Genomic DNA, 13,296 nt, shown 5'->3' with positions numbered 1-13,296 from the left:
AATTGATATTCAGCATAGCTGTGAAAACATGAAAACATATAACGTAATGGAAAGGACTGGAAAAAATCCAGGCAAAAGTCCTTCCAATGAGATATTCTCTGTAATTCTAGTGACAGCCATCTTGGCTACAATGACAGCAAAATCTCCTCCTCTTTGTCTCACCTTGGGAATTCTTAGCAACATACTGGACCAATCCCCAATTTAAAATCCGGTTGGACGAACCAGATGATGACCACGAAGGGAGTTTGAATGAGCCATGCTGTACTGTACTGGTGGGCTTGATGCAGAAGAACCGCAGGAGACAGAAGAAAATGGGAGAATCTCTGCTTAGTATTGGTTATTCGATCTATCAGGTAAAGTTTGTTCCTGATTAAGGGCTTTATTCCCTGTTCTGTTACGCTGGAAAAAATTAGCAATGTGCTACATCTTGACATTCAGCAATACATTTCAATAAGAACTGGATTTTGCAAGATGATTCAAATCCTTCTCTCATTTCTTCCTGACCCACATAATATGGGAAGACTCAGATAAATTTAGGCTCAATTTTTGTCCCACTTTAACAGGAGAGCAGTGTAAAACTAGAGGCAATAATTTAGCAACAGTCTCATTGAGAGCCTTCTCTTAAAAAATCTGAATGGGGGCAGGCTCAGGGTGCCTGGCAATTCCAGATAAGTGTTTCTGATTACAGCCTATCGTTACTGCTCAGTAGTCACTTTCTTTTTTTTATTATTTTTCCCTTGCATTTGAAAATTGTTTTGATTCATTGTCTACCATGCTATTGTTCAGGTTCAGCAAATTTTTTTTTTCTGATTCTCCAGTGTTGCTTCTGTCTCTAAAAATATAATGTAGGGAAAAAATCTAGTGTCACCTCTAATTTCTGTGATGTGAGGGAAGAGAAGCAAATATAAAAATTTCCACCCAGTATTACCATTCCCAATATCATATCTGGAGAAAAGCAATTAAATGTTTTATAGATTCCACTGGATGAAGATCATTAACCAGCACAGGTGGGAGCAGATGGGAATGGCTGACTTCTGCTAATATATCTTGTGCAGGATGGTTCAAAACTAGCAAAGGTTTTCCCTAGTGCCTAAGTGTCTGCATACACAAATGAGTCTCACCGAGCACATTTCTGAGTTACCATCTGCGTGGTGCCAAGCACCCTGGCCTATTGGCATCCTGAATTTGCACATTAAGGATATTTGTCTGCTCATATCACTGACTACGACCCTAGAGAAGTTAGCAGAGCTTTTGTGCTTTACATCTATTTCATCTCATCTGCCTCCTCTGTGATCTTTTCCATAGTAGGGTAGACTTGGTGACTCTTAACAAGGTGAAGACTTTCTTTTGAAAGACATGGCTGCTAAGTCATCTGAAGTAGACATCCAGCTATGATCCAAGTTATTTGGGTCACGCACTGTTGTAGATTTACACCATTGCAGAGGATGCTGTGGCTGAGGAGGTCCAGTTAGGACAGCATGGGTAGTGCCCTAAAGCAGATCTCTGTGCAGGAGAAGGTGGAAAGATGTATGCTCAAGTCTACCTGCCCTGGAGAGCTTTTGTAAGTCACGTAGCTCAAACTGCCTGCCGACAATAACTGTAAGTGTGCCCATCACCGAGCTCCTGGCCTTCTAGTATGTTGGTTATAAGGAACAAGACCTGAGGTCTCAAGGGGCCATCTCAGGCCCCAGAATCACTGTATGTGCAATATTTTCAAAAGCTCTTTTGGGACTTGGGAGGACACTCTCTTTGGTTGTCACTGGAATCTGTGCTCTCAAGACAACTAACTGCTTTTGGAAAACTAACCTTGTATTTGGAGGTACAAATTAACATAGCAATTTAGTTAATTTAGGAAGGGCCAAATCTTGACATTTGTTACTTGTTATAATTGCCTTACAACTATCTCATCATCCTCAGGCTGATTGCTAGTGATGGTAGCCTTATATTTTCATCATATTCCAGTAACAGTAGACTAGTAGATTTTAGGTCTGCTGTAATAAACTCTTAGTTTGTTTTTGGTTATCAAAGTGGGGCTAACCTGTTTACTTTCCTGACTGAACATTTAAAGGCTTACCCAAATATTTCCAACCAATAGTATCGTTCACAACACCATATCAGGAGAGAAGCAATTAAATGTTGTAGAGATTCCTCTCGATGAAGATCCTGTTTTTCCTTTGGAACAGCTCTAGCACAAGCTAGAACTTCATGTATAACTGATACTACAATATGTGGTTGTAAAAGAAAATGAAAAAAAAGTGTCTGAAAGAGGCTGTAGCTGATTTTTTCCCCCCCTAATGATAGATGCGTGTATGTAGCAGCCATTTAACATCGTCTCTTTCTCTTCCTTTCAGATTCCTCAGGAGGTATGTAGTCTCTGCTGAAGACTTCTAGCCTCCACATGGGCACCTCCTGTTGCACTGGAAAATTTAGCTACCAGGAAGACTTCTTCCATACTAATGACAGCTCTTCTAGAGAGCTTTGTTCTTGGATCACGGGACCAATCTCTCAAGTTCTGAATAACCGTTTCCAAGGGACTGGGGCACAAGGCTTTATTACAGACATCTGAGTCCCAATCTTGACTTCACTTATACTTGTTGAAATTTAGCTTCCACTAAGTTTGTATAACAGAGGTCAGAATTTGTCTGTTTAGTACAGGTGAAGGCAAAACAAGGTCTCTGCACTCTAAAATTGAGAAAATGTAGCTAATGTTGTTCCAAAGAAATGGCAAACTCTGTGGATCCATTCCTTTTGTAGTTCTGAGCTGGGGTTCCTGGTAATGAACAAACCCCACTCAACCTTTCCTAATCCTCCCAGATGTCAATACTGAGGTAAAGAGACTTTTCATTCCTGAAGAAAGAGACCCCAGGGGTGTCTGGCAGTAGGAACAGCCAATACTTATTACTGAGGTCCAGCAGCCTGCACTGCCAATTTTTCCTTGGCTTTTCAGCTCTTTTCTTCTCTCTCAGTAAATGAATGTGTGGTCATGTAACAATTAACTGTGTCTTTTAACAGCCTTGCAGATGCAAAGGGAAAATTAACTTTATATATTGAAAAAGATATGGATCTGGCTTCTTAATCTTTGCAGTCCCATTTAGTTTAAGATTGAGTGGGGAGAAAGGATGGGGCTGTTGAATAAATACCAAATCCAACCTTATCTTCAGAACAAAAGAGGAAAAACCCCCATACTTTTCTACAGTTTACAACAGAAAAACGGAATAATTATAAAATGTTTGATAACATCTTTGTATGCTCTGATCTTAGACAGCCAGAAATCTTATCCATATGCGATGTTCCCCATCCTGTGTCAGCCACGCAGCACTTTTTGTGGACCATTGAATCACACTTTTTGAAAGACATCCCTGTAGAGCAAAAGTCATGAATAGGAGGTTTAAAGTAGAGATGTTATTCTTACACTACTGTTTCTTGTTACATTGGTGTTTTGTTTTGTGAGCTATGCAATGTTTCACTTGTTTAATAATACATTGGTATTACGGAAAAGTTAAGTACTATTTTCCACATAATCCAGAGGAATACTCTTAGTATTACTAATAGAAGTTGGGTAAATCATCTAATGTGGGCCCAAAAGTCTCACCGTTGTGACTCCTACTGTGTTCTGTTTATTATTATTTTCTGTCTGTTTGAATAACTCAGAGACTACAAGTCCTATGCAATTAGGGGATCTATCCCATACCATAAATTGCTCAAAATAATTCCGAAATTTAAATTTGTTCCCGAGCAGCTTGTGAAAGCAAAAAATGCTCAATACATGGACGACTTAAGTACAGAAGGTACTAGTTTGACCAGATATGAGCACACATTATGATCTTTTTATTTATTTTATATCACAGACTGTAAAGAAGCATGTGAAAAGATAATCTTTGTAAAGGAAGATACTTTCCCCTTCTAATTATCTGCCTGACTGTTTCCCATGACAGAACGCTGGTGGTTATCTTTTACGCTATTGGTCGCGGATTTATTATTTTATGCTAAGAAAAAACTTGAGATAGCTTTAAAGCACTGAAATTGAAATAGGGCAGCTGGATTACCAGTGAATTGTCAAATGGTTTCTAACAAAAACACATTTCCCACAGCTGGAAAATAACACGGATATTCATGCGAACCGTGCTTTCTTCGCAAGGAACCAACCGGCAGCCCGCTCTGATCCTTATGTCAACCTGCGTGAAGTCTCCAGCCGCATGAAGTTGCCCCGGGGAGAGTATCTCATTGTGCCGTCCACTTTTGAGCCTTACAAAAATGGAGAGTTCTGCCTGCGAGTTTTTTCTGAGAAACAGGCTAAAACGCAGTGCGTATCTCCTCTGTAAAGCCTTCTCGTCTGCTGGTGAGGCACATAAAGGAGAAGGTCAGGTGTTGCACCCACATCCCATGCTCTGTCTTTTCCCTTAACCAGCAATATAGGTCCATTTCTAGGACCTATTTTCTTTCGGAGTCTACCATATCTGACACACACACATCCACGGTAGAGAGTCACGGCTCTTCAGATGGCCTCCAGCAAGCATTCAAGTGGTAACTAGATCCCTCAGATCCAAGAAGCAGGAGTTCACACCATTAAAGAGTGCAGGATTTGGGAGTATGATGATGAGGAGATGATTTTAAAAAGGGTTGTATCAGTAGCAGCCATTGAATGAAAAAAAGGGAGTCTGGATACAAGAGAAGAACAACAAGGCTGTATTTCCCAAGGAAAATATCTTCAAAGAGGTGGGACAGAGGTGTAGGAAGCAGGAAACCTGGGGGCTTGTTCTATCCATTTGGTGACACCTTATATTAAACCAGCTTGTTTTGCTAATTATTTTAAGGGCAAATGATAGACTTGTCATTTCTTGTTGGGTTTTTTTTTTTTTCTGTTTTTCCTTAGGGTGATTGGTGATGTGGTGGCTGCAAAACCATATGAGGTAAATGTCTTAACTGGGCAGATTGTTGTTGCTGGTTTTTTTTTAACAAACTTTTCTTTCATAATGTGGGGGCAAAACAAGGGTGAGATTTTTACTTTTCCCCTGAGCTGGGATCACAGTATGTGCTTATGCTCAGGAAAAATATTTTTTGGTTATGGGGATTCTTTACATATCTCCATGGCTTAGTTTCACATGGTTTTTCATGTACCTGGGCCCATGTAGAAAAGAAACTGCACCCTTGTAGACTGGGCTGGAACACATTAAATTGTGCTTCCATCTAGTACAGGTAGGAGAAAGCAAGGAGGGCACTGAATGATCCTTTTCATAGAAACAAATAGTCTTCCTGAAGTCCAAGAGAAATTGCAAAAGCAGGCTTCCAAGGAACTGCTGAATTGCTGTGGCCAGGTGCAGCAACATTTTCATTGCAGCTATTTTATAAAACTCTTTTGGTAGCAGGCGAAAACTTTTTCATCAGTCTTAGAAATTATTTACTCCCAAATGAAGCCACCCCCTGGCTGGTCGTGATTTAAGTAGTGGCTCTGTTTCGCCATTGCTGCAGAGCAAGTGCTCGTTTTGCATTGCTGTAAATAGTCCCCTGTAAAGCCGCTTTACGATATCCACAGCTCTCTTTCTAGAACCACCTTGTAAACCACACTCTCGGTCATCTCTTTCCTCTAGCCTCATGTCGATAACAAAGATATAGATGATGAGTTCAAGACTCTGTTTCAAAAGCTCTCTGGAGAGGTAAGTGGATTAAAGTGAGAGAAAATGACTGCGACCTCTCTGTTATGATTATGCAAATATTTGACTTGCCAGTTCCTTTTACTGTCTAGTCTTCAAAAAAACCAAACAGTTCTCCCCTTTTATTAACTCACAGTTTCGGTTCGATTTATTTTACAATAGAACAGTTTTACTACATTGTTCCTCTTATTGGTGTAAAATGTGATTTGTTCCCTCGGTAATGCAGGGCATGGAATAACTTTGAAAATAGGGGCGATGGGAGTGAGAACTGTGAAAATATTATCCCATGGTGAAATAAATTACCTGTGGAGTTAGCATATAATTCTGACTATTGCCTAGTTGACCAGTTCCTTCCTTTTTGTTTAGAAGCCCCAGGAATCGGAAAAAACTGTTGGCTGAACTTTCTCTCTATTTATTGTATTTGACAAACCTCAGGATCTACAAAGCCCTGCTGCGCTAGCCTGTGGCCATCACGTCAGGTTTTTTCTTAATGGACAGGCGGCCACTGGCACCAAAGAGGGAAAACATCTTGTTAGTGCGAAAGACCTTTCTGAATTTTGAGATGGCAATTTTAGTATTGTTTTGTTGTAGTTTCCATAAGCCTGGAATATCTCAAATGCTCTCCTGAACCTGTTCAGCTGAGAAAGAAGGCAGTCACCCTATTCAGTCAAACCTGTTGAAAAGTTAACACTTACTGGGTCATGTCACCATGGCACCTAACAAACCACTTCTTTCCCATTTGAAAGGCCAGGATATATTCACGGGTTCTGAGGATCTCCTCCATGTGACGTCTGATAGTAAATGTTAGAAAAAAATTAAAGGTTTACGTGCCTTAGATAAGGGTTGGAAGGAAAATAGTCCCTGGATGTCTGACAACAAATGAATATAGTTTGTTTCAAATAATTTTTGTGTTAACACCTGAAATATGTTTTCTGTCCAGGACTGTGAAGTGACTGCAAATGAACTTCAAACTATCCTAAACCGGGTTTTAGCAAAGAGTAAGTAATGTTATGTAGTGCCCATTGAATGGAGCTGAGAGGCACGTTCTGAAATGGCGAGACCTTTGGTTGCCCTTTGGTCGGAGTGAATGTCTATGCCTGGGTCCATCAGCACACAGGTGGGATCTGTGCTAGCAAAACCCAGCTCTATCAGCTGAAGGTGATGAAAAACTGAGTTCTTGTCTGCCCCCAGCTGAGTTTCTCCTGGCTTGTTGAACCTCTAATATGGGTGGAAAAAGTACCGCCTGGTGCTCTCCTTCCAAGAGCTGCCAGCCGATGTCCTGCAGAGGCTCTATATTTCCTGTACCTTCTCGGGAGGACCACCATGGGAAGATATCATTATGCTGCTGCATAACTTCTGTGGACAGATAGAGGCTTACCACCCCCAAGACCAATAACATCCCCTACCCCAGTGCCAAAAAAGCCACGTGAATCAGCTGAAGGGAAGTAGTAGAAGAAATGGCAGAGCATTTACTTTGCTAACAAGATCTTAAGGTGGCTGACATCTCCAAGGTTGTCTGCAGAAAAATATTTGTCTTGAAGTATTTCTGACTTGGATTTTTACTTCCTTTTTTTACAGGAAAGGATATCAAAAGTGATGGATTTAACATTAACACTTGCAGGGAGATGATCAGCCTTTTAGATGTATCCTTTGAATGTCATTTCATCACCTTTAAAGTTTCTGGATCTTCTTTGCAAAACTTCCTGACAAGATAGGCTAAGTTTACACTTCCATTGTCCAGGAGCATGGCTGGAGGCATAAAATTCAGCCAAGCAGCTCTATCAGCTCAGGGTGGCAGGAACCTGAACCATTTAATTATCGGCTGCTTCTCTCACCTGCTCTGCATCTCTCATTGCTTAAACTTTTCCCTAAAAGTAGCAGGGAGGAGAAGCAGGAACCTCCTGCCTGGATGCGCCCGTGCAGTTTCAGATGCATACACAGCGTCCTTGGCAGGAGGCAGGTTTTAAGCACAACCTCAGCTTCCACCTCTAAGTCCAGTACCGCTTATAGAACACAGAGCTCAAAGCAGCAGAGCGAGGCTGTTCAGAGGGGGAAGGCTATGAGTACATGCTGTGCCGCCCTCCCTTCTGCATAGCTCGTAGGACACATGGGTGCTAATAAGCTTTGCGTAGCCAAGGGAAAAGGAGAGGCCAGCACATCTGCCCAGTACTCTTTTGATGTGCTGGGAAGGTAGCCAGTGCACGGGGAGGGTCAAGAGTCATGCTGCCAGGATTACACTAACGTTGGTCTCATGACGCGGTCGTGCTGAGGTCAGCTGGGATTAGCTGTGGATCTTGTGGATCACTGGCTGTTGGGAGAAGTGATGCCTTTGTCCTGCACTCTGTAGCCTCCCAAACCCAACAGGGCAACTCAATAAATACAGCATCATGGGGGCCAACTCCTTGTTTCTGCATAATTTTCCATAGGAAGGGATGTTCAAGGCCCTGAAGGACACGGGGGAAGACTGTGTAGCTACTATTGACTCTCTCTGTTCACTCGCAGTTCCTGTCTGTGCTTTCTAACGCTTGTCTGCTGTGAGGCCAGTCCTTTGTTTCCCTAAGGGCTTTAATCTACTGTTAGCTGTACAAAATGTGAGTGGATCTAATTGTGCTTATATATTTAGCAATCCCATATATCATTCCTTGAGAGTGCAGATAGCCTAGAAATTCTTGGCATGCCTTTAGCTAAGCAGATGTAAAGCTGTGGGCATGTCTGTGTGAGATGGAGATGTATTACAAACGAGAATGAATACGGCATTAAGATGACACGGTGATGGGTGATTTGTTTTTGTCAGAACTGGTTGCTCTCCAGTTTTGCTAAGGATAGAGGAATCTTGATTTTTGAACCATGCCTTAACATCCCCAGACCAATGGGACCGGCACCTTGGGACTTGTAGAATTCAAGACACTTTGGATGAAGATTCAAAAGTATTTGGTAACATAGTATTTCTGTCTCCCCTTCCCTCTCAGCTCTGAAGTACAGGTCCAGAACTGAGATAAGGTTAAGCCACCACAGGCAGATATACTTGGAAACCTTCCTTCTCATGGCTGGAGTTTGTTCCAGAGCTCAGAAGCACCTCTGATTTAAAAGGACACAAGCAGATCCTCCTTCACCTTGGCCCCACCACCCTCCATAATTTGCCATACCTTATGGAAAGCCAGATTAACCCTCTTTCATTGCTGGCAAAGACAGCTCTCTGCTGCCTGCTGTATTAAAGCTCTTATGAACATGTCTCTGCTGTTGCAATATGTTACATTGCCAGCTGAGCACCAGCAAACACAAGAAACACATATTTTTAGGACCTACAAAAACCTGGCTTTGTATTTTTTAAATCTTGTAGAAGTGCTGAATTATTTTTCTGACAGAGGATTTAATATCCCAAGAAGTGCACCCAGAATCAAGCAGTCTAAAGGAAGGTCAAATTTGGACCTGCTTTGTTTGACAATATCCCTTTCAGGCGAGTCTGCTGCTACCATGCTTGATGCTGGTCAGCACAAAGCACCGGTCCCGGAGGTTCATGAGGAGATGTTCTGCTCTCCTTCAGCCAGCGGCACCGGCTCTGTCCCGAGGCTGGTGTTGGCAGAGCAAGCCCCGCGAGCCAATTCCGGTCTGAGCTGTAGGTCTGGGTGGCTTCTAATTCTGGATCATAAACCTGCTGGCAGTAGGAAGCATCTGTCATCTCGTCTGAAATATTAACCAAAATGGACTTTGTCTATTGCAGTGTTTGCCAAATGATAGCATATTTTCCTCGGTGGCCTGTCTGCCACCACGTAACATGAAGGCAGGCAGGCTGCCAGCCCATGGGAACGTGTTTTCCAGTCTGCCTTGCTTGCCAGTAGCTACTTGAAACATTTCCCTTGCTCATTAACATTTCAAGGAGTAGGAGCTTGGGCTGGGAGGGGCAGCCCCTGTCCCAGCCACCAGAAACCCCAGGCTGTCTCTGCACAGCAGAGTGATGGTGTGGACGCAGCAGAGGTAGGCACAAATGTCCTGGCTTTAATCTAGCTACAGGAGCAGGGAGGATGGCAGGGCACAGGCTGCAGAGTGGACTAGCAAACCAAGGTTAAACCCTAGAGGATCGCTGATTATTTCATTCTGGCTGCTACCTCCTGGCGAGACTCGCGTTGCCATGTCTTCACTACCATTCTTACCCAGCCGTGAAAGCCAAAGCCTCCCTGCCCGTGCTTGCACCACCGCATTGCTGCACGGGCACACACTGAAAAGCCATGTCCGCATTCTCTCGTTCCTCTGCTGCAGGCGATCTATAAGAAAGTGGACAGTGACTACTCCGGTACCATCGACTCCCATGAGATGCGAAATGCCCTCAGGGAGGCAGGTGAGTATACTGCTCGGGGACACTGTCACATCATTGCAGTCCCCCCACCAAACATCGGGACAGTGGAGCCTTTAATGGCTTTTCTTCCCTCCTGTCTCTGAGATCACAGCATTGCCAGTGCCATTCTCCCTTCCTGGCAGTCACATACCGCTATGTCCTTTTGCTGCTATATACATCAAAACCCATCCTCTGTTCTGCATTATCAACCACTGATATTTTTGTCCATGCTGTGACCATTGCTTATCTATCTGATTATTACTTGCTCTATTTTTGGCCTCATTATTTCCTAATCTAATTGTCCTCTTTCAGAGCTGTCCAAATCCTCTTTTTCCTTCATTTCCTCCCACCACCTTTCTCTACACTAGAGAAAATGCACGCCTGATCAAGGCATGCCCCAACGATATCCTCTCTATGTGTGCTATTCACTTTAGGAGCAGTGCTTGCCAGTTCAGGGGCATCTAGAGGAACACTTTTTTTGATCTGTCTTGTGCTCGATGGAGTCTCTGTGAATGATCTGGAGACAGAAATAGCACTAATATGGGCCTGAATAGAGCCCAACGTGTGATGTGAGCAATTGGCTCTACTGCAATCACTGCTATTCAGCTGCAGCAGCAAGAATCGCTAATTAGGGGTTTATCTGGGGAACATAGGACTGGTTATGCTGTGAAACAATGTGAAATATGCAGTCTGACGAAATGCTGTGGGAGAACTTTATGCCTCTCTTCACCCAGCACAATGGGCTTTGGAAAGGACCCACAGCAGAGGTGGGTGATGGAGTCCAACAGACCTTCTGGGAGGAAGAGTCCTCAATTCTTCACCCAGGTCTGCCTGCAGCTGCAGCAGTCCATGGGTAAGTCACATCAAAGACAGCATATTAACCTGCTGTGTCAGTGATTCGTGTGCTTCCCATCCCTTCAGGTTTCACGCTCAATGATCAGGTGCAGCACAGCATTGTCATCCGCTATGCCTGCAGCAAGCTGACCATTGATTTCAATGGCTTTGTGGCCTGTATGATCCGCTTGGAGACCCTGTTCAGTAAGTGTCCCTGCTCATCAGCCAACGGGAGTTCCTGAAACTTTGGGGTTTCGTTACGTATTTGGTGTCTTTTAACTATGAATGTGGCAAATTGCATGGAAATGTGAGGATGGCAGCAAAGTTGTGTCTGTTGGAGAAAGCAGCAGAGAAATAGCAAAAGCCTTTCTGTCTGAATGACCGTGGAGCATAGGGGACAGGTTTTCATAACCTACCATGCTCTTCTGCTTTACAGTCATCTACACTTTATGGTCAGTGCTCTGGCCTCCAAGTTGTCCCATGTCTCGTAAATGGTACCATTTATCATTTACAGTCCTTACTCAGACCTGATTTACAGGTTTGTCCCTGGATCATACCAGATGCTACTGCATCAGATTTTATAGTTGTCCTGCTGCCAACTCTCAGTTTCCTGCTGTAGATCTGACTATTCTGCCCCATCAAGTGGCATAGAAATGACTTGTAAGAGGAAAGAACAGCTGTAATATTCTTTTACAGAACCCGTCTAGATTTCCAGTAGATCATGGCAAAGCGCCAGACTTCTACATTTTGTCAGACTGATTCTCTACATGCCAGACTCTGTGGTTTATATGCAATATTTTTCCCCCTCTTCTACTTTTCAGAAGTGTTTCATCTCCTGGACAAAGACAAGAGTGGAGTCATCCATCTCTCTCTGGCTGAGGTGAGGCTGGTCGGATTGAAATAACATCTGGTTAAGCCACAGCAATGGACCGCACTAAAATACATTTATCTAAAATCATTATTATAAGTGGTAAACTCAATAGGGATTCAAAAGGAACGTTTGTTTATGTGAAAAGGCTCTTCAGCTTGGAAGGCTTGTCCAAATTAGTAGAATGAACGTTCACCTTATATGAGCAAAAAAGTAAAGATATGTTCAAAACCCCTAAGGTTGCTTGAGAAGATGCTTACACAGTGTGTTTCACTGTCTACTTTTGGAGGGCAGTGGTCAATTCATTAGAAAACACACAGCAGGGAGCTGTTCTTGTCTGGCAGAGAATGTACTGATCAACCTGCCAGAATTAGAAGACACATTTTAAGATGCCAGGTCTTTTTTTTCCCCACATTGTTTTTAATGCAAATTTGTCCTGTTGAAGCTGTAATAACAGCAATCAGCTTGAGTCTTCCCTTTACAGAATACAAGTATCTCTCCGGAAACAGCTGGAAGGGGCCCCAAGAGGTCCATCCAATTAGTCCTCTCAGCTGAAGTCTGGCTCAAAGGGAGGAGGATGGCTAAGAACCCCTGTGACCCTCAGTCACAGTTAGTTAGATCTAGCTGAAATTGTACGTTGCATAGTCCGACCCTAGAATTTTTCAAAGGTCACACAGCTTGCCCTGGAGAACTTGTCTTCCCTCAGAAGAGACCCCACTTGCAACGTCTGAGGCTGATCCTGGCAATAAATTTCCCCAAAGTTCCAGAGCAGATGGATCCTACACGTACAACAGATTAAAACGCAGCTCCAGCCTTTCCCAGCTTGTTCTCCCAGGGCCATGGCAGAGTGCCCCTGTGACATCCTGTGGACCTTCCAGATGGTCTGACTCCTTGTTCTGTTTCTCCCTCAGTGGCTGTGCTGCACGCTGGTTTGAACCACGGTCGACGAATTCAGTGATGAACTCGGACCTCTGAGGGTCTTCCAAACACGGAACCACTTGTTTGGCTTCTCCTTGTTACGGAAAGCAGAGAGAGAAACTTGTTTTTATTACTGGCAAGTTATTTTAAGCCCACTAAAAATGATCTCTTGTCAGTTAGAAAATAAATACGCTCTTGAACCAGAAAGATAAACAAACAAATAAAACAAACAAACCCAAACCTAACCTCCTTTACTTTTCCTGCCCAGAGTATTTCTCTTTCTCACGCTGAAATGTCACAAACTTTGACGTACTGCAGATGGGCCCAGGTGGCTTTGGTTTGACTTCTGACTGTGCATCAAAGTTCAGCAGTGCTCAAAATCCTGGAAGTGATCTCCATTGCCTGCAACGTCCATCATTTGTTTCACAGATTGAAACCCACGCTCAGAGCCTGGGCAAAATTTGTGTTGCTGCTCTGGCCAGCTCCCTTCCCAGCCAATTGTCCACGTTGGCTGTGCCAAGCGCCGGCAGAAGCTGGGGGTGAGGAGCTTGGAGGCACACGATGAGCTGCTGAGGGCACAGGGGAATCGGGCATGGACACAGCCCCAAGGATGATCAGGGAATTAGGCAAACACGATGGCACTCGTCCACAGGTCTTGGCTCAGTCTTCCAGGGAAAGGAGCAAGGATGGAA

General features: G+C 43.5%; 1 protein-coding gene across 1 annotated transcript in view; it reads left to right on the top strand.

Moving 5' to 3' along the window:
- Positions 1 to 12,621, top strand: part of CAPN8 (calpain 8) — a 30,658-nt gene extending 18,037 nt beyond the window's left edge. Inside the window, exons 10-21 of the mRNA XM_075497428.1 lie at positions 178 to 353; positions 2,352 to 2,363; positions 4,092 to 4,303; positions 4,874 to 4,910; positions 5,589 to 5,654; positions 6,592 to 6,649; positions 7,230 to 7,294; positions 8,517 to 8,585; positions 9,909 to 9,987; positions 10,906 to 11,022; positions 11,640 to 11,698; positions 12,598 to 12,621. Coding sequence (XP_075353543.1) covers positions 178 to 353; positions 2,352 to 2,363; positions 4,092 to 4,303; positions 4,874 to 4,910; positions 5,589 to 5,654; positions 6,592 to 6,649; positions 7,230 to 7,294; positions 8,517 to 8,585; positions 9,909 to 9,987; positions 10,906 to 11,022; positions 11,640 to 11,698; positions 12,598 to 12,621 — 974 coding nt within the window. The remainder of the gene's footprint in view (positions 1 to 177; positions 354 to 2,351; positions 2,364 to 4,091; positions 4,304 to 4,873; positions 4,911 to 5,588; positions 5,655 to 6,591; positions 6,650 to 7,229; positions 7,295 to 8,516; positions 8,586 to 9,908; positions 9,988 to 10,905; positions 11,023 to 11,639; positions 11,699 to 12,597) is intronic.
- The last annotated feature ends 675 nt before the right edge of the window (positions 12,622 to 13,296 follow it).

Source organism: Mycteria americana, chromosome 3 (genome assembly GCF_035582795.1).
Source record: "Mycteria americana isolate JAX WOST 10 ecotype Jacksonville Zoo and Gardens chromosome 3, USCA_MyAme_1.0, whole genome shotgun sequence".
NCBI lineage: Eukaryota > Metazoa > Chordata > Aves > Ciconiiformes > Ciconiidae > Mycteria > Mycteria americana.
Note: the sequence above shows the minus strand (reverse complement) of the source record. Positions and strands in the feature narration are given on the sequence as shown.